Here is a 23934-nt window from a genome sequence, read left to right as displayed (position 1 = left end):
GCATCCTGACAAGACTGCCAAAATTGTAACACTGGTGTCTGCACCATACTCAAATGACAGCAATTCTATAATTGCATTTTATGAAGTAACTGGACACGACAAATTCTGAGTGACACTTTCTAGTTCCACAGGCACCATCTGAGAGAAAGTGAGAGGGAGGCATTCACCAAGAAATGCAGAGGGAGAGGAGAGGGACTAGAGAGAAGGAGAATGTAGCTAAGGGAAAGGGCAGAAAAACTGAAACTAAGAGGTATTCCACCGTTCTTACTGGTCTATATAATTAAATAGTGCAAAAATAAAACAACTAGGCTACATCTACAATCAAATTCTGTAACAATGTCTGGAAAACAGTAACAGTGTTATTAACAACAAAAGATACCCCAAAGTTTAAGTTACTGGAAGACTTGAAGGTTTTTTTCCATACATTCTGTGTATACGCATGTGTGTGTGTCTGTGTCTGTCTATGATACACATAACAAATGTATATTTGCACACTAAGACTTGACATCTGTGACTCCCAGTAGCATAAGACAGGGCTGTCACAAAGGCTAAAATTTCAACTGTAATTTTCTGAGCATCTACTATGTACTAGGTACTGGAGTCAAAGAATGAAATAAAATCTCTGTGAGTGACCAAATTTGTACACAATAGGCAAAAGAGCTAGTTTCTTTATGATTACAATCTACGGGGCCTTAATGGCCATCTCAGAAAGGCAAGACTCCCATCCATGATTCAGCGAATTCCTAATGGAGGCTATTGGTTTGAGGGTGGGGGCAGAATATAAGTTAGTCAGAAAAAGGGAGGGGTTATATATACAGAGACAACAAGTCTTTCTTTGATAGCAGTTGTTCAGTTGAGCATGAGTCATAGCGACTGGGATCCTAAGTGTATGAAATAGTCCATGGCACACCCGTGGGTGCCCTGTGGTGCCTCTATACATTGGCTTTCCTAGTTGCAGTCCTTTCAGATTCGGTGGCTGTTTCCCTAAGCTCAGCACATCAGTCTGCAAGAAAGTACTTGGGACCCTACTTCAATAATGGCTGATTGTTTTTCTGCAAGGAAAGAATATTACTTTGTGCTGTTTGCAAAAAAGGTAGGAGGAAAAGAAAAAAGTCATCGAATAAAGATAGTAGATTCATCTAATAAGTAGGCTGGGGTTCTGTATATATTTAACTTCAGAGCAGTGTGCAAGTTTAGATGGCCGCTTCTGGGATTTTTCTGAGTGAGGAAACATACATGGTTGAGTTTCAAACTATGCATATAAATAACACATCCATGTGGCTCTGGCTTCGAAGGGATCAAGATAGAAGACAGGCCTGACCAATGGTTTAGGAGTGAAGTCCCTAAACCCTCTGTGTCACTGTGATTCCTGTTAAGAAATGGGGAAAACTACAGAGGATGTTCTTCTGAATTGTGTGAGGATACTTGGTTGGCATAGTGAAAAGAATACTGGGCTAGTTTTCAGAAGAGAATACACAGAGAAAGAGAAGAAAGAATATTAACCTTATTAGAAACCCTGGACTCTGCACTCTGCTTTGAAATATGTAATTGTCGTTAGCAGAGGAGCAGATGGAGAACCAAAATAGGGAGTTAATTGAGCATCTAATGTGTAGCAGTGAGTATGCTGAAGCTTTCTCACAAACAGCAAGGCAATTAATACAGAGCTGGGTTCAAATCCTGACTGCACCACCTATTAACTTTGTTGTGTTGGGATAACTACTTGACCTTTAAAATTCCAATTTCTTTATTGATAAAGATGAAGAAAACAACTTCTCCCTCACAAGCCAGTTGTGAGGATCAAGGGAGATGATGTAGACAAAAGCATTTTAGTAGGTGTAAAACACTCTAAGAGCTTCAGTCCTCGTCGTTATTTTTCCTCTCTTATATATCCTGCCTCTTTGCCTTCTGGGGAACAGTTTACAGCAGGTGTTTGCTTATCTGGTTCTGGCTGGCGGACTGGTTTTTCTCTTGGGCTTGCTCAAACTCATGTACAGAAGCATTTCTGCTTCTTTTGTATTTGATATATAAAGTGAATTAAAAATGCCTGAAAACACTGTTTTTCTGTCCTGCCTCTCTCCAGCAGGACTGACACCTTAGTGCACACAAGAGAACAAAGAAATACATCGTATGACTTTAGCAAACAGTAGAAAGGGAGAGGTGCAGGGGCCCAGAGGCCACGGCCCTCCATATTGGTTATGTGGAAAGGCAGTGAGTTTGTGTGGAAAGATTCCAGGTGTTGGCATCCTACAGATTTGGGCTTGAGTCCCTGGCATCCCTATTCGTTTGCTGGATGTGTGACCTTGGGCCGGTCAGTTAACTTCTCAGAATCACAAGTTCCTCCTCTTCAAAATGGAGTTAATAACTTTATCCTGTAGGGTTAGTGTGAAAACCAGAGATGTTGTATGTGGAGACTTCATAGGTACACAACCAATACTGCATTGCCATTTTTACGCATGTGAGTCTATATGTGGTAGTATCTCTTTGCCTACTTAGGTAGCCAAGGTGACTGAGGTGTCATGTTTCCTGGAGGCTGAAACCTGGGTTTATCTCCCACCATTTGTCCTTTACAACTTTGTGATGGTAACATGGCTATCATTCTAGAGAATAGGGAGGAAAACCAGGGATCTCTTGAACAAATTTGCTTTTGGTTTAACTAGATATTTAGTACTTGAGTTCTTTTATAGAGGTTTAATTATGCACAGGGGGCTTTGGGAGGTAGAGAGTCTTACTGTTTTCACAGAAAATGCAGAGTTCTTTGTAATGTCACAGGTAAGTGAGTAGGACTAATGTTTCATCCAGCCCAGTGCAGGATGGCCATGGCAACATCTGGATGAATGGTCGCCTTGTTCCTGTAGAATGGGGCTCAGTCTGCATTCTCCATGTTCAGACCCTCTGATTCTCTCTCCACACTTCTCTCACTGGATCTTTGGGACAGACGTTGTTGCAGAATAAACCAGAAGGCAGCAAAGATGCCATTTCAATTTCTTCCATCCTCATTTATCATCCTTCCAAATCCTCCAGTTCCACTAAAAAGGGGCAGCACTTTGACTATAGAGCTCTTTTGAAGAGCTCAAATCATGCTGAATCCAGATCTTCACTGTCTCTGTCATGGATGTGGTGAGCTTAGCATTTTTAAAATAAGAAATTTTCTGATACAAGGATCTGCTTTTGTACCTAGTCTTTGGGTGGTGGCGATTTATGAAATTTAGGAGCAGAGATGTGAACTCTAATTATATATTTGCTTGCTTCTCTTTCAGCCTTCTGGGTCTCACCACTTGGAAGTAAGTGAATCAGTATTAGTGAAACTAACAGTTTGATGAGTTTACTTTTTTCTTTTAGGAAACATAAAAACAGTGGCTCACAGCCATTGTGGTCAATGGGTCAGAGAGGTTTCATTAAGGGGAATGTGAGTGCCTACTTCATAATGTTGCTGTGAGGATTAAAGGAGTCAATACATGGAAAGCGCTCAGAAAGGTGCCTGACACAGGGTGAGTGCTGCATGATATTATCCCATCCACTCCTGGGCAGGGTCTGCCATTGGCCCTAGTGCAACTTTCTTCCCCAAGTACTATCAGCTCTACCTCAAAATACATCCGGAAAGAAGCCAGTCACAGAAGACCATGTATTATATAATTCTGTTACATGAAATGTCTAGAACAGGCAAATCTATAGAAACAGAAGGTAGGTTCATGGTTGTCAAGAGCTGAGAAGAGTTGGGGAGGCTGGGGAGTGATAATAGTTAAATGGTATGATGTTTCTTTTCAGGGCGATGAAGCTCTAAAATTGACGGTGGTGATGGCTGCACAACGCTGTGCATATATTAAAAACCATTGAATTGTATACTTTAAATTGGTAAATTTTATGGTATGTGAATTTTATCTCAATAAAGCTGTTAAAAATACATCCAGAATTCTGACACTACTCAACATCACTGTGATGTTAGTCCAAGCATCCAGTCTGTCACCTGGACCACTGAAATGACCTTGTAACTGGTCTTCTCAATTTCACAATTACCTCACCACTGTCTCTTTTCCATAGAGCACTGTAGTGATCTTCTAATGTAAATCGGAATATGTCATTTACCTTCCTAAATTGCTCCACTGCCTTCCCATCGTACTCCACAATTAATGTTGAACACTGACCATGGCCTCAGGGTCCTGCATAATCTGGTCCCTGTGACTTCTCCCTCAATCATCATTCTCCCTCTTGCTACTTTACTTTGGACCCATTGACTTTTTTGTTCCTCCAGTATGTCAGTCTTACTCTTGCCTGCCTCAGTATCTTTCTATTTGCCGTTCACTCTGCTGAGAATTTGACCTCCACATCTTCTCATAGTTCATTCCTTCATATCATCTAGAATTCAACTCAAATATCACCACATCAGAGAGGCTTTTCTTGCCCAACCCTATTTATGTATTCATTTTTTAATGGACATATTGTAACTGCCCATATTTATGGGGTACAACTGGATGTTTTCATATACATAGATGTTGTATAATCATTAAATTAGGTATTTAGTGTATCCATCACCTCATGCATTTATCATTTCTTTGTGGTGAGAACATTCAAAAGCCTCTCTTCTAGCTACTTCGTAATACACAATACCTAACTGTTAACCATTCCAACATCACCCTACTGTGCAGTAAACACCAGACATTCCTCCTACCAAATTGTCAAAATTAAAAATAGAACTACCATATGATGCAGCAATCCCCCTACTGGGTATATATCCCCCTACTGGGTATATATCCAAAGGAAATAAAATCAGTATGTTGAAGAAATATATGCATCCCCATGTTTATTATGGCACAATTCACAATAGCTAAGGTGTGGAATCAAGTTAAGTGTCTATCAATAGATGAATAGATAAAGAAAATGTTGTATAAGCCAAGCAAAGAAAGATAAACATGGCGTGATCATCACTTACATGTGAAATTTTTTTAAAAAAGTTGATATCAAAGAAGCGGAAATTACAGTGATTACTGAAGACTGAGGGGTGGGGATTGTGAGAGATTGGTCAATGGGCACCAACCCTAATTAAAATGGTCCCTTTCCTATCAATCTCTAGCCACTTATCCATTTTATTTTCTTCACAGCATTTATCACTATTTTGAGTTTGTATTTTTTCTATTTACTTGCTTATTGGAAGTCTTCCCAACAAGCATGTAATTTCTATGAGAATAGGGATTTTTGTCTTGTTTGCTGTTACATTCCTAGCACCTAGAACAGTGTCCTGCACTCAGTGTTTATTGCATGAATGAATGAATGAATGAATGAAGCCATTGCATTGACTGTGGATGCAAAACAGAAACACGCAAATGCTCATTCTTCTATATATATCTCCTATTATATATCCTCACTTGGAGTATCTCACATATTTTAAAGCTTGTGATAAAATTCTTAGAAGATCTTTGGGGGTTCCTTTTTAACGCCATTCAGCATATTCTATTTAGAAAAGAACTTGATGCTTAGACCAATAAATGCTGTCACTATTTGCATGAAAGTCCATGAAAACATCCAAAGGCTATCAGAGTCTGTGCTTAGTCAACCATTCCTGCTCTGAAAGTCAGCAATGGCTATTTTGGTGGCATAAGGCTGGAATCTGGCTTTAATAGTACATGTGTTTATTCTCAGGTTACTTACAGTGTGGACTTTCTCGGGCCCCTGTCCTCAGAAGGATCCTTGCGATGGGCACATTGTTGGTCATGATGGCAATATCCAGGGGTGTCAAGCCCTCACTGTTAGGTGTGTTGAGGTCGAGTTCTTCTGGTGTGTACTGATACAGGAGGGTCTGCACAGCATCCATGTCCTGCTGTTCGACTGCCTCAAACATGGCTTCATTGCCCTGGAAATTCTAGAGAGGAGCAAAAGTAGATTAGCACGATTTCTTAAACCAGTGTATCTTTGTAGCTTAGCTCTTTTGAAGTTTAAAGACTGTTTCAGGGACTGCATGTCCACTTATAAGTGGAATAACTACAATTTATCCCAAGGTCTCCAAAGTAAACACTCTGTTGGACTTGCCCTCCATCATTTCTAATGGACATTGAATAGATGCACTGAGAGAATACAGGACAGCCTGGCTGGGCTGTAGATAAGAGCAAACCTCAGCTTTTCTCAAACCAGTCTTCTGAAAAATACTCTAATAATTCATTTGGCTGGGCATGGTGCCTCACGCCTGTAACCCCAGAACTTTGGGAGGCCGAGATGGGAAGATGACTTGAGGCGAGGAGTTTGAAACCAGCCTAGCCAACATAGCGAAACCCCATCCCTACTAAAAATATAAAAATTAGCCGAGTGTGGTGTTGGGTGCCTGTAATCCCAGCTACTCCAGAGGCTGAGGCAGGAGGATCACTTGAACCCAGGAGGCAGAGGTTGCAGTCAGCTGAGATTGCGCCACTGAACTCCAGCCTGCGCAATGGAGGGAGACTCTGTCTCAAAAAAAAAAAAATAAATAAATAAATAAATAATTAAGAGATGTTCTATGAAGGAAATAGCGTGTGGTCAAATCAATTTGATAAACATTAGATTAAACCAAGTGTACCCCATTACTTCCCTGTAGGCTTCCTCAGGGTCTTTAATAATTTTAACATGTATTTTATTGCATTTGCTTTGACTACTCCTGGAATAGTGTTCTACAGAACGCAGTTTGAGAAATGCTGGCATAGGTAATGTTAGCACAGGTAGCAGTTATGGCTAGCTTGAAATTGAGAGTACACTTTCTCTGTTTTTCCTCAAACTCACCCCTCCCTCTCCATCTCCAGCCTCTACATTGTCATCCCGCATCTGGACCATGGCAGTGACCTGTCTGCTGCTAGTCTTGGTCTCCCCCAGCTCTCACTCTAAACTGATACAAGAATAATCTTCCTAAAATATACATGTTACATGTTACTTCCTTATTTCCAAATATCTACTAGCTCCACGCTGCCTGTGGGTTGATAGTTTCTAAGCCCTGAGACGAGGAGTCCAAGTGGTAGTTTTCAGGGAGGCTTTCAGTGGCTGGATGGCAAATTAGTTTTGGGTCTCATGGGACCAGAGTTGAATATTCATAGAATACAGTTCACTTGTAGAAAAAAATAGCTTGAGAAAATATGGCTCCTTTGAAAAGTTCTTTCAAAGGATTAATAGTAAACAAAGGAGAAGAACTCCGGAATTCTTTTAGGTACATATTTCTTAGCACGTGGGAGAAGACCAACACACGTATTATTTACACATCTATCTGGTATCTTCACCAAGAGTTGCTTGGTCTTTAAAAGAGTTGAAATACCACTGGTTTTAACCTGCATAGGGGTCACCTGATTAACATGTGGAAGATCTCCAGTGACCAAATGTTTAGGTGATCAGGTTTTATTTTTAGTCTCATTAAAAATCAATTCTCCCTATCAAAGGCTGCAGGTCGGCTTTAGCTGAGTACATAACACAAAATTGAAATTTGAGGAAAATACAAAGCTATTATGCAAATGCTTGTTTTGACAATGGGGACCCAGGGAATAAAGCTATTTTGGTATGCAGTTTTCTTTGCTACAAGACAATCTGCTGAATGGTAAAGTGTTTTATCGACATTCTGCTAAACTGAAGAGCCTCTGATGCTTAGGCCCCAATTTAACCACAGCCAAGTCCTCCCAAAAGATGAGTTTGAAATGAGAAAACATATTAGAAAACAAATGAGTTCAAAGTTAAAGTGCCACCCTGTCCACAGTCGTGTATTTGTTTTTGGCTCTTAGTATTCTTAATTTCTCATGTGCCATATTTACTCTCACTCTTAAGTCATTTCCTCCTCCAAGCTTTTGTTGGCAAACTTTGGCATGCTTCTATCTGGAAAGGCTAGGACTCATTTCTGTTTTAAGAGCAAACAAATGGTGCCATTACTCCCTGCAAAAATCCCCTTGCTAAGCATGTTAATATTATGCTCTCAGCTTTTACTGAGGGCCATTCTGAGAAACTATTATATGAGAATGCGTGTAACATCATCAGTTCCACTATTTACGCCATTCTCTATTACATAACTCACTATGACATCTACAAGGTCCAGAGGACTGAGCAACAGGTGAATATTCATTCCTCCTGATGGACTGAGACATTTTTAGTTATCAACAGATGGGATGCTATAACCAATTGTGTTTCTTTTTCTGCTTTGACTTTCTGGGAAGTCAGAGATGAATGTAATGATAAATTTCAGGTACAGGTACTATATTTGCCTAGATTTTTTGATATATCTATTTTTATTCTTATACCCAATATTTTCTTTTCCTGGTTTTTTTTTTCTTACATTTTTCCTTTACTTTCCTTCCTTCCTCCTCTCTCTTTCTTTGTCTATCATATAATACATGTGCATTCTTTGGATTCTATTTTGAATGCCTTTGGAAAGAATGTATGGTATACATTAGGAATAAGTAATAATATTATTATTTGAATGAACACTGGAACTCGCAGAAAGCCCATTTAACCTGAGACTTCATATTTGTCAAGCTGCTCTTTTCTGAGGTTTATTTATTTTTTGGTGTAGTAGTGAAATAAAAATTGAGGGAGAAGAAAAAGAACCACAAAGAAAGGGAAATAGCTCATAATCACTCAGACTTTGTCTAACAACATAAATATGTGCAGTTACTGCCTTAACTGACTGTATCCCAGCATTTATAAAATTGCAAGCATCAACTTCTGAAGTAAATGTGAATCATCTTAGTATATCCTTAAACCCAAACATAACTGAATATATCAAACTGACACAAGAATAAAAACAGTTTTGTTACCACCGAAGTCTTCCTGAGACTCAGCCGATCAGTTCTTGTCCTAAAATAGGCCTCATCGAAGGAAGAGTGGCTCCCCTTCAGTTTCTCAGAGAGGTTCCTGTACAGGCGTTTGGCTGCATTGGGAGATGAGGGAGCACTTTGTTTTTTTGACTGACAGAGATGTAAATTTTGCATCTGTTGGGTCATTTTCACACGACAATTCCTAAGAAGAGGAAAGTCTGATGTTATATCTTTTACACCACAAATTATAAGTTGACATATAATTTTATCATCTCCAGTCAGTATCTGGAATCCAAATACAATATTATAGCTGGTAGGGACCTTAGAGATTATCAGACCCAACTTTTTTATGTTTTAAATGAGAAAGCTGAAACTCAGGGAAAGGAAGCAGCTTATTCATGGCCACAGAGCTAATTGGTGGCAGGAATGAAATGACAACCTCCATTTACTATATAAACATATTCATTTACATACAGACATATATATGACTGAACCTTGACTCAAGTCTTTACTTCTCTATCCCAAGTGAGGAAGTGTCTCTCTATAACCTAGGGGGTCTATTCAATTCCTCTTGGGTATATATAATTGGGACTTTTCTACTTACATCCCCCTAGATGCTGGCTTCTGTTGGGTATATAAGAAAGTGTGGCTCTGTCTCAGATGGATAGACACAAGTTAACTTCTGCGTAGCCCCAAACTCTTGAGGTAGCAGTTAACTTGCATCTGTCCTCTGTCCAGTGTGGCTCTGTCTCAGATGGATAGACACAAGTTAACTTCTGCATAGCCCCAATCTCTTGAGGTAGCAGTTAACTTGCATCTGTCCTCTGTCCATCTGAGGCTTGATGAACTATCCCAGTACTCAGAAGCTTGGGGAATTTGTACCCATAGGTCCATCCCTACTCACCCCAGATACCCTGCCTGGGGTCCACCAAGGCATTCGCTATTGGCATTTTTCAATTAGTACTTGACGGTTGTTTCAGAAATCTCTAACGAGGTCCTCACCAATGTCACAACTGAAGTCAGTTTCCAGATCAGCCATGCCATTCAAAAGCCACCCACAATTACTTTGGGTATTGCTCTTGAAATTTTGATGCTATCAAGGCCCTGGCTGCCTGGCATGTGTATCTGTATTGGATGAACAAAGGAATGAGAAAAATAACTAGCCATGGTAATTATGTGCAAAGTGTCTCCCTGGTAGAGCCTCTGATGCACTGGGCCCAGCGCTCTCTGGGGCAGGTCACTGCCTTCTCACCACTTCCCCTCAAATGTTTTAAATTTAATTTTTAAAATTGGTATATAATAAATATACACACTTTGGGGTATATGTGATAATTTAGTACATTTATATAATTTATAAAGATCAAATCAGTGTAGTTGGGATTCCCATCACTTTAAATATTTAGGAGCCTAGTATATAGGAAGACTCATAGTAGCTAATATTTTTGTTGTTGTAGGCATTCAATAGGTAATTTAGAATAAATGAGTGCACATATGAGAGTCTATTATATTTAATATACCAGAGAACTACCCAGCAGTTAATTTCATCCTCATGCCTTTGAACTGGGTTCCATGTCTGCTAGCACAAGCTAACTTTGATTCACTTTGACTTTAAGAAATGGAGATTCATCTTCATTACATTGTTAAATGTCCTCGAGCCTTTTTTTATTTTTTTATTTATTTTTTTTGATTTCCAGCTTTTAAGTTCATGGCTACATGTGCAGGATGTGTAGGTTTGTTACATAGGTAAATGTGTGCTATGGTGGTTTGCTGCACAGATTATCCCTTTACCTAGGTATTAAGCCCAGCATCCATTAGCTATTCTTCCTGATGCTCTCCCTCCTCCCAGCCCGCACCCTCTGACAGGACGCAGTATGTGTTATTCCTCGCCATGTGTCCGTGTGTTCTCATCATTCAGCTCCCACTTATAAGTGAGAACGTGTTATATTTGGTTTTCTGCTCATGCATTAGTTTGCTGAGGATAATGGCTTCCAGCTTCATCCATGTCCCTACAAAGAACATGATCTCATTTCTTTTTATGGCTACATAGTATTCCATGGTGTATATATACCATATGTTCTTTATTTAGTCTATCATTGATGGACATTTAGGTTGATTCTGTGTCTTTGCTATTGTGAATAGTGCTGCAGTGAACATATGCATGCATGTATCTTTATAATAGAATGGTTTATATTCCTTTGGGTGTATACCCAGTATTGGGATTGCTGGGTCAAATGGTATTTCTGCCTCTAGGTATTTGAGGAATCACCATACTGTCTTCCATAATCATTGAACTAATTTACACTCCACCAACAGTGTAAAAGTGTTTTGTTTTCTCCACAACCTGGCCAGAATCTGTTGTTTTTTGACTTTTTAGTAATAGCCATCCTGACTGGTGTGAGATGGTATCTCATTGTGGATTTTATCTAATGATCAGTGATGTTGAGTTTTTTGTATGTTTATTGGCCACATGTATATCTTCTTTTCAGAAGTGTCTGTTCATGTCTTTTGCCCACTTTTTAATGGGGTTGTTGTTTTTTCTTATAAATTTATTCAAGTTCCTTGTAGATGCTGGATATTAAACCTTTTCAGATGCATAGTTTGCAAATATTTTGCCCATTCTATAGGATGTCTGTTCACTCTGATGATAGTTTCTTTTGCTGAGGCACCTTTTAAGTTTTGTCTGCAACTTCCTTCAAGACAAAAGGACTTCCTAGATCCTTTTAAGGTTGTCCTGCTTAGTCAATCTTAGTGATGTCCTGGAGGCCCTACCCAGTTTTAGCTAAATGGACATATTTACATTTGGAAGGATGATGCCAAGCATTGTCTGTAATGTGTACGTATGTGTATGTTTTTATAAATCTTTAATAACCTTCTCGAAAGTAGAAATGGAAAGGGAGGTGATTTGGCATCTTTTTTTCTTCCATCTACAAATCCTTTACCTTTGATTCAATAGCAAATAGGGGGTTTTCTCTAACTTATTTTTTTCCATTCCCATAAAAATTCCAGATTCATATGCAAGCTGGCTCACATGGGGATTGCCTTAACCTCTATCTTTCTGCCTTCTGTCTCTGGCTTTTTCCTTCAGCATTAATGCCCCAGTCAAGCCATCTGTTTTCGCTACATCATTATTGTTCCCAAAATAACTCTACATTCTTTTGTATCTCCCACAATGCCCAGAAGTTCAGTAAATAAATTCTTGTCTATTGATCAAATTCCAGCTACTTGCCCTCTAACTGATGACACCTACCCACATGGCCCCTTTTGTCTTTGCTCATCTTCCATCTGTTCCCTTCAGTCAACATAGGTTGACTTTCTCTGTCTCTCTGACTTCCTTCTCATCCACCCTCAGCTGTCCCTTCCTTCCAGGCTATGCTAAAGCTGTTTCCACTTTTCTAGCTTTCATCTATCATTACGTTTTCTTTTTCTCCTCTATATTTAAAATTTTGTCAGATAAGATGGTGAGAAAGACAACTTTCTGTTATTTGTTATTACAAATATGCATGACCCTCCCAACTAATTGTGCTCTTAAATTTTTACCCTTATGGAAAGAGACAAGCATTTGAGAATCAGTGTAGCTTTAGTTTTGGAATTTGGCCAGACCCAGTTGGAATCTTGATATTGTTACCTACAATCTATGTGACTGTGGGAATCTTATTTCAATTCTATGAGTTCATTTCATCATTTATCAAAACTCTTTTTTTCTAGAGTTATGAAGATTAATGAACAAGTGAAAGGTACCTATTCTGTTTTGTGCGTAGTATCCACTCAATAAATAGTAGAAATTATTACCTTAAGTCTTTTTCTTAAAATAGAGACACCAAAGTATATCATAACAATTTAAATAGTTTTATTGCTTGTCTTAAATAATGTCTTGAAATTAATTTCATGTACTCAAGTAGAGACTTCTGTATGTTTGTTTATAGTAATGTATAATAAAACAGATACAGGAAGTAGAAACTTCAAACTATTAGAGGGAAGGGTGGAATAAATAATCTAAAATAATTTAAAAATTAAAAAATAAACATAATAAATAGAAAATGTGAAATGAAGTTGTAAGGTTAATGTCCTAATATTGTCTTTTCATAAATGATGAAATAAACTCAGGGAATTTAAATAAGGTGCCCAAAGTCACAGAGATTGTAGGTAACAATATCACAATTTCATTTGGGCCTGCCAAATTGCAGAACCAAAACTATAGGTTGAATATATCTGTGTGCACAATATATTCAAAAGTTTACTTTTCCTAATAAAAGACAAAGACTCTCCAACTGGGATTCCTAAAAAGCCATTTACAAATGGTACACCTAAATAAACATTTCACATAAAGATTGAAAATAAAAAAAAAATAGTATGTCAATGGGAATGGCAGAGAGAGGACTTCCAAAAGTGATTTTCTCCATAAAAGCAAAGAGAACCATGGCAAAAATAGCTAAAATTAACTTTTTCAGGATCTGGAAAATTAAACAAAGGCTTGCAGCAATCCAGGATGCCTTTATTCAAGAAAAATCACTGAATTTAGTAAGAACCGCAAGCTTTGTGGCATTTTAACTTGCCCTATTCCCATCTTCTCCAGCTCTGTGGCAGTCTTGGAAACCAACAGTTTACATTCATCATAAAAGCAGTGGCCTGTCCCATCAGGTAACCATTGACTTTCTTGGCAGAATTAGAAAAAACTAATTTAAATTTCATCTAGAACCAAAAAAGAGCCTGTATAGCCAAGACAATCCTAAGCAAAAAGAACAAAGCTGGAGGCATCATGCTGTCTGACTTCAAACTACACTACAAGGCTATAGCAACCAAAACAGCATGGTACTTGTGCCAAAACAGAGATATAGACCAATGGAACCGAACAGAGACCTCAAAGTAACACCACACATTTACAACCATCTGATCTTCAGCAAACCTGATAAAAACAAGCAATGTGGAAAGGATTCCCTATTTAATAAATAGTGCTGGGAAAACTGGCTAGCCATATGCAGAAAACAGAAACTGGACCCCTTCATTACATCTTATACAATAATTAACTTAAGATGGATTAAAGACTTAAATGTGAAACCCAAGACCATAAAAACCCTAGAAGAAAACCTAGGCAATACCATTCAGGACATAGGAATGGGCAAAGACTTCATGTCTAAAACACCAAAAGCAATTGCAAAAAAAGCCAAAATTGACAAATGGGAGCTAATCAAGCTAAAGAGCTTCTGTACAGCAAAAGAAACTATCATCAGAGTGAAAAGGCAACCTAGAGACTGGGAGAAAATTTTTGCAATCTGCCCCTCTGACAAAGGTCTAATATCCAGAATCTACAAGGAACTTAAATAAATTTACAAGAAAAAAACAACCCCATCAAAAAGTGGGCAAAGGATATGAACAGACACTTCTCAAAAGAAGACATTTATGTGGCCAAAAAACATATGAAAAAAAGATTATCATCACTGGTCATTAGAGAAATGCAAATCAAAACCACAATGACATACCATCTCATGCCATTTAGGATGGCAATTATTAGAAAGTCCTGAAACAACAGATGCTGGAGAGGATGTGGAGAAACAGGAACGCTTTTACACTGTTGGTGGGAGTGTAAATTAGTTTAACTATTGTGGAAGACAGTGTGGTGATTCCTCAAGGATCTAGAACCAGAAATATCATTTGACCCAGAGATCCCATTACTGGGTATATACCCAAAGGATTATAAATCATTCTACTATAAAGAAACATGCACATGTATGTTTATTGTAGCACTATTTACAATAGCAAAGACTTGGAACCAACCCAAATGCCCACCAATGATAGGCTGGATAAAGAAAATGTGGCACATATACACCATGGAACACTATGGAGCCATAAAACAGAATGAGCTCATGTCCTTTGCAGGGACATGGATGAAGCTGTAAGCCATCATTCTCAGCAAGCTAACACAGGAACATACAACCAAACACTGCATGTTCTCACTCATAAGTGGGGTTGAACAATGAGAACACATAGACACAGGGAGAGGAGTATCACACACTGGGGTCTGTCAGTGGGTGTGGCCAAGGGGAGGTACAGCATTAGGACAAATACCTAATACAGGCAGGGCTTAAAACCTAGATGATGAGTTGATAGGTGTAGCAAACCACCATGGCACATGTATACCTATGTAACAAACCAGCACATTCTGCACATGTATCCCAGAACATAAAGTAAAATTAAGAAACAAACAAACAAACAAACAAAAAACAGTAGCCTGTCAGCCATTGGAAGGGGGCAGAATGGGGTTGTAGCTCCTTTAAAATGCCACTTCCAGATAACTGTCATTATTTCACCTGTCTGGAGGTTTTCTAGAAAATCCTACTTGCAAGGCTTATCTTTATTTGCTGTGACTTAGAGCTCACCAAGGGCTAATAAACTTTTCTTCTGTTTTTGTTTGTTTGTTTGTTTGTTTTTCCAAAAACAAAGATTAGTAATTGTTTAACAATAGTTTAACTATGTTAGATGGGGAATTAGATGTCCATAGAGGGCTTTGAAAAACTCTGTCATTTTCCGGAGAATCTAACAGACTACAGGGCTGGGAGCATGCTCAGAAAAGACCTGAGAAGATCCTAAAATCTCATCTCTCTCTGACTTCATGGCTCTGCAAGCAGGAAGTGAAGACTATGGTGGTATTTGCAGCTGCCTGGCTGAGTATTGAAGGTGTGCCCCAACATACACATGCAGAGCTCTTCAGCAAAAACTAGGATGCTTATCAGTTCTAGGCATTTAAGGAAATCTCTGTTCAATCATTAACTCACCACTAAGATAACCAAGTAGCAACTTCAGTAGCCACATATGACAAAAAAATACAGGTTTTACAAATTTAATTCTGAAAAATCATTAAACAACAATGAATACTGGGGAGGAGGGGCAATCTAGTTTCCAGAGTTGCTACATCATTAATAAAATGCTTAGTTTTCAAGAAAACTATGTATGAGGCATGCACAGAAACAAAAACTATGTCCCATACCGAGGAAATAAAGCAGTCAATAGAAATGATTCCTGCGGAAGCCCAAATATTGGACTTACTACACAAAGACTTTTAAATTAGCTATTTTAAATATGTTCAAAGAACTAAACCATACCCAAAGAAATAAAGAAAATTCTGAGAATGATGTCTTGCCAAATAGAAAATATAATAAAGAGATACAAATTATGAAGCAAATCAAGAACCAAGTAGAAATTCTAAAATTTAGAAGTACATTAACTGAAATGAAAAATATACTCAACAGCAGATTTGAGCAGGCAGAGGAAAGAATCAGCAAACATAAAGACAGATCAATCGAGATTATCCAGTATGAGGAGTGAAAAAATATGAAGAAAAGTGAAGAGTGCAGAGATCCTTGGAACACTGTCAAGTATACCAACATACAAATAATAGGAGTCCCAGGAGAAGAAGAGAGGTATAGAAAGGCTATTTGAAGAAATAATGGCCAAAATATCCCCCTATTTAACTATGCATCCACAGGCTCAATGAACATTAAGTAGAATAAACTCAAATACAGCCACATCTAGATACATCATAATCAAACCATTAGAAGCCAAAGACAGAGAGAATGTTAAAGATAGAAAGAGAGAAAAGACTCATCACATTCAAAGGATCCTTAAAAAGATTAATGGCTAATTTTCACCAAAAATCACCGGGGCCAAAAGGAAGTGGTACAACATAATCAAATGATGAACAAAAAAGACTGTCAAGAATTTCTCTACCCAACAAAACTACACTTCAAAAATAAAGAGGAAATTAAGATACTGCCAGATAAACAAAAACTTTGATATTATACCTACTGTACAATAAACACAAACACGACTCCTTCAGGTTGAAATGAAAGGACACTAGATAGTAATGCAAATTCACATGAAGAAAGATAAAGAATAGAGCAATGACACATGTAGACTCAAAATAAAGGGATGGAGGAAAAGCTACCAAACAAATGGAAAACAGAAAAAAGCAGAAGTTGCAATCCTAGTCTCTGGCAAAACAGACTTTAAACCAACAAAGAACAACAACAAAAACCAAGAAGGACATTACATAATGGTAAAGGGTTCAATTCAGCAAGAAGGTCTAGCTATCTTAAATATCTTAGCATATATGCACCCAACACAGGAGCACTCAGATTCATAAAGCAAGTTCTTAGAGACCTTCAAAGAGACTTAGACTCCCACACAGTAACAGTGGGAGACTTTAACATCCCACTGACAGTATAAGACAGATCACCAAGACAGAAGATTAACAAAGATGACCTGAACTCAACACTGAAACAAATGGACCTGATAGATATCTATAGAACTCTCCACGAAAACAACAGAATACACACTTTTCTAATCACTACATGATACTTACTCTGAAATTGATCGCATAATCGGAAGTAAAACACTCCTTAGCAAATGCAGAACTGAAATCATATCAAACAATCTCTTGGACCACATTGCAATCAAATTAGAACTCAAGACTAAGAGATTCATTCAAAACCATTCAATTACATGGAAATTGAATAACATGCTCCTGAATGGCATTTGGGTAAAAAATTAAATTAAGGCAGAAATCAAGAAGTTCTTTGAAACTAATGAGAACAAAAATACAATGTACCAGAATCTCTGGGACATAGCTAAGGCAGTGTTAAGAGGGAAATTTACAGCACTAAGTGCCCCCATTGAAAAGTCAGATCTCAAGTTAACAACCTAACATCACAACAAAAAGAACTAGAGAACCAAGAGCAAACAAATCCCAAAGCTAGCAGAAGACAAGAAATAACCAAAATCAGGGCTGAACTTAGGGAGGTAGAGACACGAAAAACCATTCAAAAGATCAATTAATCAAGGAGCAGTTTTTTTGAAAAAAAAAAAAAATAGATAAACCATTAGCTAGAATAATAAAGGAGAGAATATTCAAATAGACACAATCAGAAATGATAAGGGGGATATTACCACTGAACCCACAGAAATACAAACAACTATCAGAGAATATGATAAACACCTCTGTGCACATAAACCAGAAAATCTAGAAGAAATGGATAAATTCCTGGTCACATACACCCTCCCAACACTGAACCAAGAAGAAATTGAATCCCTGAAGAGGCCAATAATGAGTTCTGAAATTGATGCAGTAATAAATAGCCTACCAAGCAAAAAAAGCCCAGGGCCAGATGGAGTCACAGGTGAATTCTACCAGATGTACGAAGAAGAGCTGGTATCGTTCCTACTGAAACTATTCCAAAAAATTGCAAAGAAGGGACTTTTCCCTAACTGATTCTATGAGGCCAGCATCACCCTGATACCAAAACCTGGCAGAGATACAATAAAAAAAGAAAACTTTAGGCCAATGTCCTTGACGAACATTGATGCAAAAATCCTCAACAAAATACTGGCAAACTGAATCCAGCAGCACATCAAAAAGCATATCCACCATGAGGAAGTAGGCTTCATCCTCAGGATGCAAACTTGGCTCAACATATGCAAATCAATAAATGTGATTCATCACATAAACAGAACTAGAGAAAAAAAGCCACATGATTATCTCAATAGATGAAAAAAAGGCTTTTGATAAAATTCAACATCTCTTCATGTTAACAACTCTCAATAAACTAGGTACTGAAAGAACATACCTCAAAATAATAAGAGCCATGTATGACAAACCCACAGCCAACATCGTACTGAATGGGCAAAAGCTAGAAGCATTCCCCTTGAAAACTGGCATAAGACAAGGATGCCCCCTCTCACTACTCCTATTCAACATAGCACTGGAAGTTCTGGCCAAGGCAATCAGGCAAGAGAAAGAAAGAAAGGGCATTCAAATAGGAAGAGAGGAAGTCAAATTACCCCTGTTTGCAGATGATATGATCTTACATCTAGAAAATCCCACAGTCTCAGCCTCAAATCTTCTTAAACTGATAAACAACTTTAGCAAAGTCTCAGGATACAAAATCAACGTGCCAAAACTACTAGCATTCCTATATACCAACAGCAGTCAAGCCAACAGCCAAAACAGGAATCTACTCCCATTCACAACTGTCACAAAAAGAATAAAATACCTAGGAATTCTGGTAGCTATGGGGGTGAAAGATCTCTACAAGGAGAACTAAAACCACTGCTCAAATAAATCAGAGATGACACAAACAAATGGAAAAACATTCCATGCTCATGGATAGGAAGAATCAATATCATGAAAATGGCCATACTGCCCAAAGCAATTTATAGATTTAATGCTACTCCTATTAAACTACCATTCACATTCTTCACCGAACTAGCAAAAACTATTTTAAAATTCATATAAAAAAGAAAAAGAGCCCGAATAGTAAAGACAATCCTAAGCAAAAAAGCTGGAGGCAGCACGCCAACCAATTTTGAACTATAACACAGGGGTACAGTAACCAAAACAGCATGGTACTGGCACAAGAACAGAGACATAGACCAATGGAAAAGAATAGCAAACCCAGAAATAAGACTATGCACCTACAACTATCTGGTCTTCGACAAAGTTGATAAAGACAATAGGGAAAGGATTCCCTATTCAATAAATGGTGCTGGGGTAACTGGCTAGGCATAAGCAGAAGATTGAAACTGGAACCCTTCCTTACATCATATATAAAAATTAACTCAAGATAGATTAAAGACCTAAATGTAAATCCCAAAACTATAAAAAAAAAACCCTGGAAGACAACCTAGGCTATGCCATTCAGGACATAGGCATGGGCAAAGATTTCATGATGAAGATGCCAAAAGCATTTGCAACAAAAGCAAAAACTGACAAGTGGGATCTAATTAAACTAAAGAGCTTCTGCACAGCAAAAGAAACTATCAACACAGTAAACAGACAACTTACAGAAAAAGAGAAATTTTTTGCAAACTATACATCTGACAAAGGTCTAATATCCAGCATCTACAAGGAACTTAAATTTACAAGAAACAAACAACCCCATCAAAAAGTGGGCAAAGGACATGAACAGACACTTTTTCTTCAAAAGAAGACATACATGCAGCCAACAATCATATGAAGAAAGCTCATCATTACTAATCATTAGAGAAATACAAATCAAAACTACCATGAGATACCATCACACACTAGTCAGAATGGCTACTATTAAAAAGTAAAAAAATAACAGATGCTGGCAAGGTTGTGGAGGAAAAGGAACACTCATACACTGTTGGTGGGAGTGTAAATTAGTCCAGCCATTGTGGAAAACAGTGTGGTGATTCCTCAAAGACCTAAAGACAGAAATACCATTTGACTCAGCAATCCCAATACTGTGTATATACCCAAAGGAATAGAAACCATTCTATTATAAAGACATACATGCATATGTTCATTGCAGGACTATTCACAGTGCAAAGACATGGAATCAATCTAAATGTCCATCAATGATAGACTGAATAAGGAATATGTGGTACATATATACCATGGAATACTATGCAGCTATAAAAAGAACAAGATTATGACCTTTGCAGGGACATGGGTGGAGCTGGAGGCCATTATCGTTAGCAAACTAACACAGGAATAGAAAACCAAATATTGCAGGTTGTCACTTATAAATGAGAGCTAAATGATGAGAACACATGGACACATAGAGGGGAACAAGAGATACTGGGGCCTTTCAGAGGGTGAAGGATAGGAAGAGGGAGAGGATAAGGAAAAATAACTAATGGGTACTAGGCTTAACACCTGGGTGATGAAATAATCTGTACAACAAAACCCCATGACACAAGTTTACCTGTATAACAAACCTGCACTTGTACCCCTGAACTTAAACCAAAGTATAAAAGAGAAAGCATTGAGAAGGAAATTATTCAGACAAATATAAAATGCAGAATAAATATAAAGAGAGCATAAACTTATCTTTTATTTTTGTATTTTTTCTCCTGATTTAAATGACAATGAAATGGAAATGAAATAAAGAAAACAATTTAATTTACAATAGCATCAAAAGATTAAAATACTTAGAAATAAATTTAACAAAAGAAGTAAAAGACTAATTTTCAGAAAATACAAAACATCATTGAAATAAATTAAGAAAAATATAAACAAATGGAAAGACATTCTTTGTTCATGGATTAGAAGCCTTGATATTGCCCACCCAATGGGAGGCACTGGCTGGAAATTGGAGAGTAAGGTAGTGATATTTACCCCTCTTCATCTGGGGGGTATCCCTTTCAATACAACTTATTTCCTCTGCATTACAGAAATTGCTCCTCCTTTTGTCCCTTCAGGCTTTACCGTTCCTTACTGGTTTTCACTAACTTGCCCATTCTTTTGTAAGTGTTCTTATTAGTAACCTCCCCTCTGTTCTTCTCTTTGAATGCACTACATGATTCTTGCTGGGATCTTGAATAATACATCATGTAATCTTTATAGCATCCACAAGAGTATCTTGAAATAGATAGCAACAGTACTCTTTGCAACTTTAAACTGAACTAAAAAAAAAATACTCAAGTGTTAAATAAATATACGGCGGGTAAAATAAATACAGAGTCCTTTAAAAAGACTGGACAAGGAAACTGTATCTGTTGTGTTAAATCTGGGATATCACTCTTAAGAGAGCATTCCTTATTAGCCATTTTCACTGAAAAACCCACAGATTGAAGTCTATCATTATCTTTTATTCCATTCTTTTTTTTTTTTAAATTATACTTTAAGTTCTAGGGTACACGTGCACAATGTACAGGTTTGTTACATAGGTATACGTGTGCCATGTTGGTTTGCTGCACCCATTAACTCATCATTTACATTAGGTACTTCTCCTAGTACTATCCCTCCCCCAGCTCCCCACCCCACAACAGGCCCCGGTATGTGATGTTCTCCGCCCTGTGTCCAAGGGTTCTTATTGTTCAATTCCCACCTATGAGTGAGAACATGTGCTGTTTGGTTTTCTGTCCTTGTGATAGTTTGCTGAGAATGATGGTTTCCAGCTTCATCCATGTCCCTGCAAAGGACATGAACTCATGCTTTTTTATGGCTGCATAGTATTCCATGGTATATATGTGCCACATTTTCTTAATCCAGTCTATCATTGATGGACATTTGGGTTGGTTCCAAGTCTTTGCTATTGTGAATAGTGCTGCAATAAACATACGTGTGCATGTGTCTTTATATAGCATGATTTCTAATTCTTTGGGCATACACTCAGTAATGGGATCGCTGGGTCAAATAGTATTTCTGGTTCTAGATCCTTGAGGAATCACCACACTGTCTTCCACAATGGTTGAACTAGTTTACACTCCCACCAACTGTGGAAAAGTGTTCCTATTTCTCCACATCCTCTCCAGCATCTGTTGTTTCCTGATTTTTTTAATGATCGCCATTCTAACTGTTGTGAGATGGTATCTCATTGTGGTTTTGATTTGCATTTCTCTGATGACCAGTGATGATGAGCACTTTTTCATGTGTCTTTTGGCTGCATAAATGTCTTCTTTTGAGAAGTGTCTGTTCATATCGTTTGCCCACTTGTTGATGGGGTTGTTTGTTTTTTTCTTGTAAATTTGTTTAAGTTCTTTGTAGATTCTGGATATTAGCCCTTTGTCAGATAGGTAGATTGCAAAAATTGTCTCCCATTCTGTAGGTTGCCTGTCCAGTCTGATGGTGGTTTCTTTTGCTGTGCAGAAGCCCTTTAGTTTAATTAGATCTCATTTGTCAATTTTGGCTTTTGTTGCCATTGCTTTTGGTGTTTTGGTCATTAAGTCCTTGCCTGAGCACCCAGATTCATAAAACAAGTCCTTAGAGACCTACAGAGAGACTTAGACTCTCACACAATAACGATGGGAGACTTCAACACCCCACTGTCAATATTAGACAGATCAATGAGACAGAAGGTTAACAAGGATATCAAGGACTTGAACTCAGCTCTGCAATAAGCAGACCTAATAGACATCTACAGAACTCTCCACCCCACATCAACAGAATATACATTTCTCTCAGCACCACTTCACACTTATTCCAAAATTGACCACATAATTGGAAGTAAAGCACTCCTCAGCAAATGTAAAAGAACAGAAATCACAGCAAACTGTCTCTCAGACCACAGTGCAATCAAATTAGAACTCAGGATTAAGAAACTTACTCAAAACTGCACAACTACCTGGGAATTAAACAACCTGCTCCTGAATGACTACTGGGTAAATAATGAAATGACGGCAGAAATAAAGATGTTCTTTGAAACCAATGAAACAAAGACACAACATACCGGAATCTCTGGGACACATTTAAAGCAGTGTGTAGAGGGAAATTTATAGCACTAAATGCCCAGAAGAGAAAGCAGGAAATACCTAAAATCAACACCCTAACATCACAATTAAAAGAACTAGAGAAGCAAGAGCAAACACATTCAAAAGCTAGCAGAAGGCAAGAAATAACTAAGATCAGAGCAGAACTGAAGGAGATAGAGACACAAAAAACCATTCAAAAAAATCAATGAATCCAGGAGCTGGTTTTTTGAAAAGATCAACAAAATTGATAGACCGCTAGCAAGACTAATAAAGAAGAGAGAAGAATCAAATAGACACAATAAAAAATGATAAAGGGGATATCACCACCGATCTCACAGAAATACAAACTACCATCAGAGAATACTATAAACACTTCTACACAAATAAACTAGAACATCTAGAAGAAATGAATAAATACCTGGACACATACACCCTCCCAAGACTAAACCAGGAAGAAGTTGAATCTCTGAATAGACCCATAACAGGCTCTGAAATTGAGGCAATAATCAATAGCTTATCAACCAAAAAGAGTCCAGGACCAGACAGATTCCCAGCTGAATTCTATCAGAGGTACAAAGAGGAGCTGGTACCATTCCTTCTGAAACTATTCCAATCAATAGAAAAAGAGGGAATCCTCCCTAACCCATTTTATGATGAAGCCAGCATCATCCTGATACCAAAGCCTGGCAGAGACACAACAAAAAAAGAGAATTTTAGACCAATATTCCTGATGAACATCGATGTGAAAATGCTCAGTAAAATACTGGCCAACTGAATCCATCAGCTCATCAAAAAGCTAATCCACCACGATCAAGTTGGCTTCATCCCTGCGATGCAAGGCTGGTTCAACATACACAAATCAATAAATGTAATCCAGCATATAAATAAACAGAACCAACGACAAAAACCGCATGATTATCTCAAAGATGCAGAAAAGGCCTTTGACAAAATTCAACACCATTTCATGCTAAAAACTCTC

The 23934-nt window shown here is 37.9% G+C and overlaps 1 protein-coding gene across 2 annotated transcripts in view; it reads right to left on the bottom strand.

The window, feature by feature from the left end:
- ANKFN1 (ankyrin repeat and fibronectin type III domain containing 1) overlaps nucleotides 1–23934 on the bottom strand; it is a 354475-nt gene that overhangs the window by 151070 nt on the left and 179471 nt on the right. For both annotated transcript variants that reach the window (XM_030827987.1, XM_030827986.1), the window contains exons 5-6: nucleotides 8748–8949; nucleotides 5644–5854 (exon numbers count right to left, since the gene is read on the bottom strand). In XM_030827987.1, coding sequence (XP_030683847.1) covers nucleotides 5644–5854; nucleotides 8748–8933 — 397 coding nt within the window. In that variant the 5' untranslated portion in view covers nucleotides 8934–8949. The remainder of the gene's footprint in view (nucleotides 1–5643; nucleotides 5855–8747; nucleotides 8950–23934) is intronic.

The sequence above is a fragment of the Nomascus leucogenys genome, chromosome 14 (assembly GCF_006542625.1).
Source record: "Nomascus leucogenys isolate Asia chromosome 14, Asia_NLE_v1, whole genome shotgun sequence".
Classification (NCBI taxonomy): Eukaryota; Metazoa; Chordata; class Mammalia; order Primates; family Hylobatidae; genus Nomascus; species Nomascus leucogenys.
The sequence above is the reverse complement of the archived record's forward strand: the minus strand, read 5'-3'. Positions and strand labels throughout refer to the sequence as shown.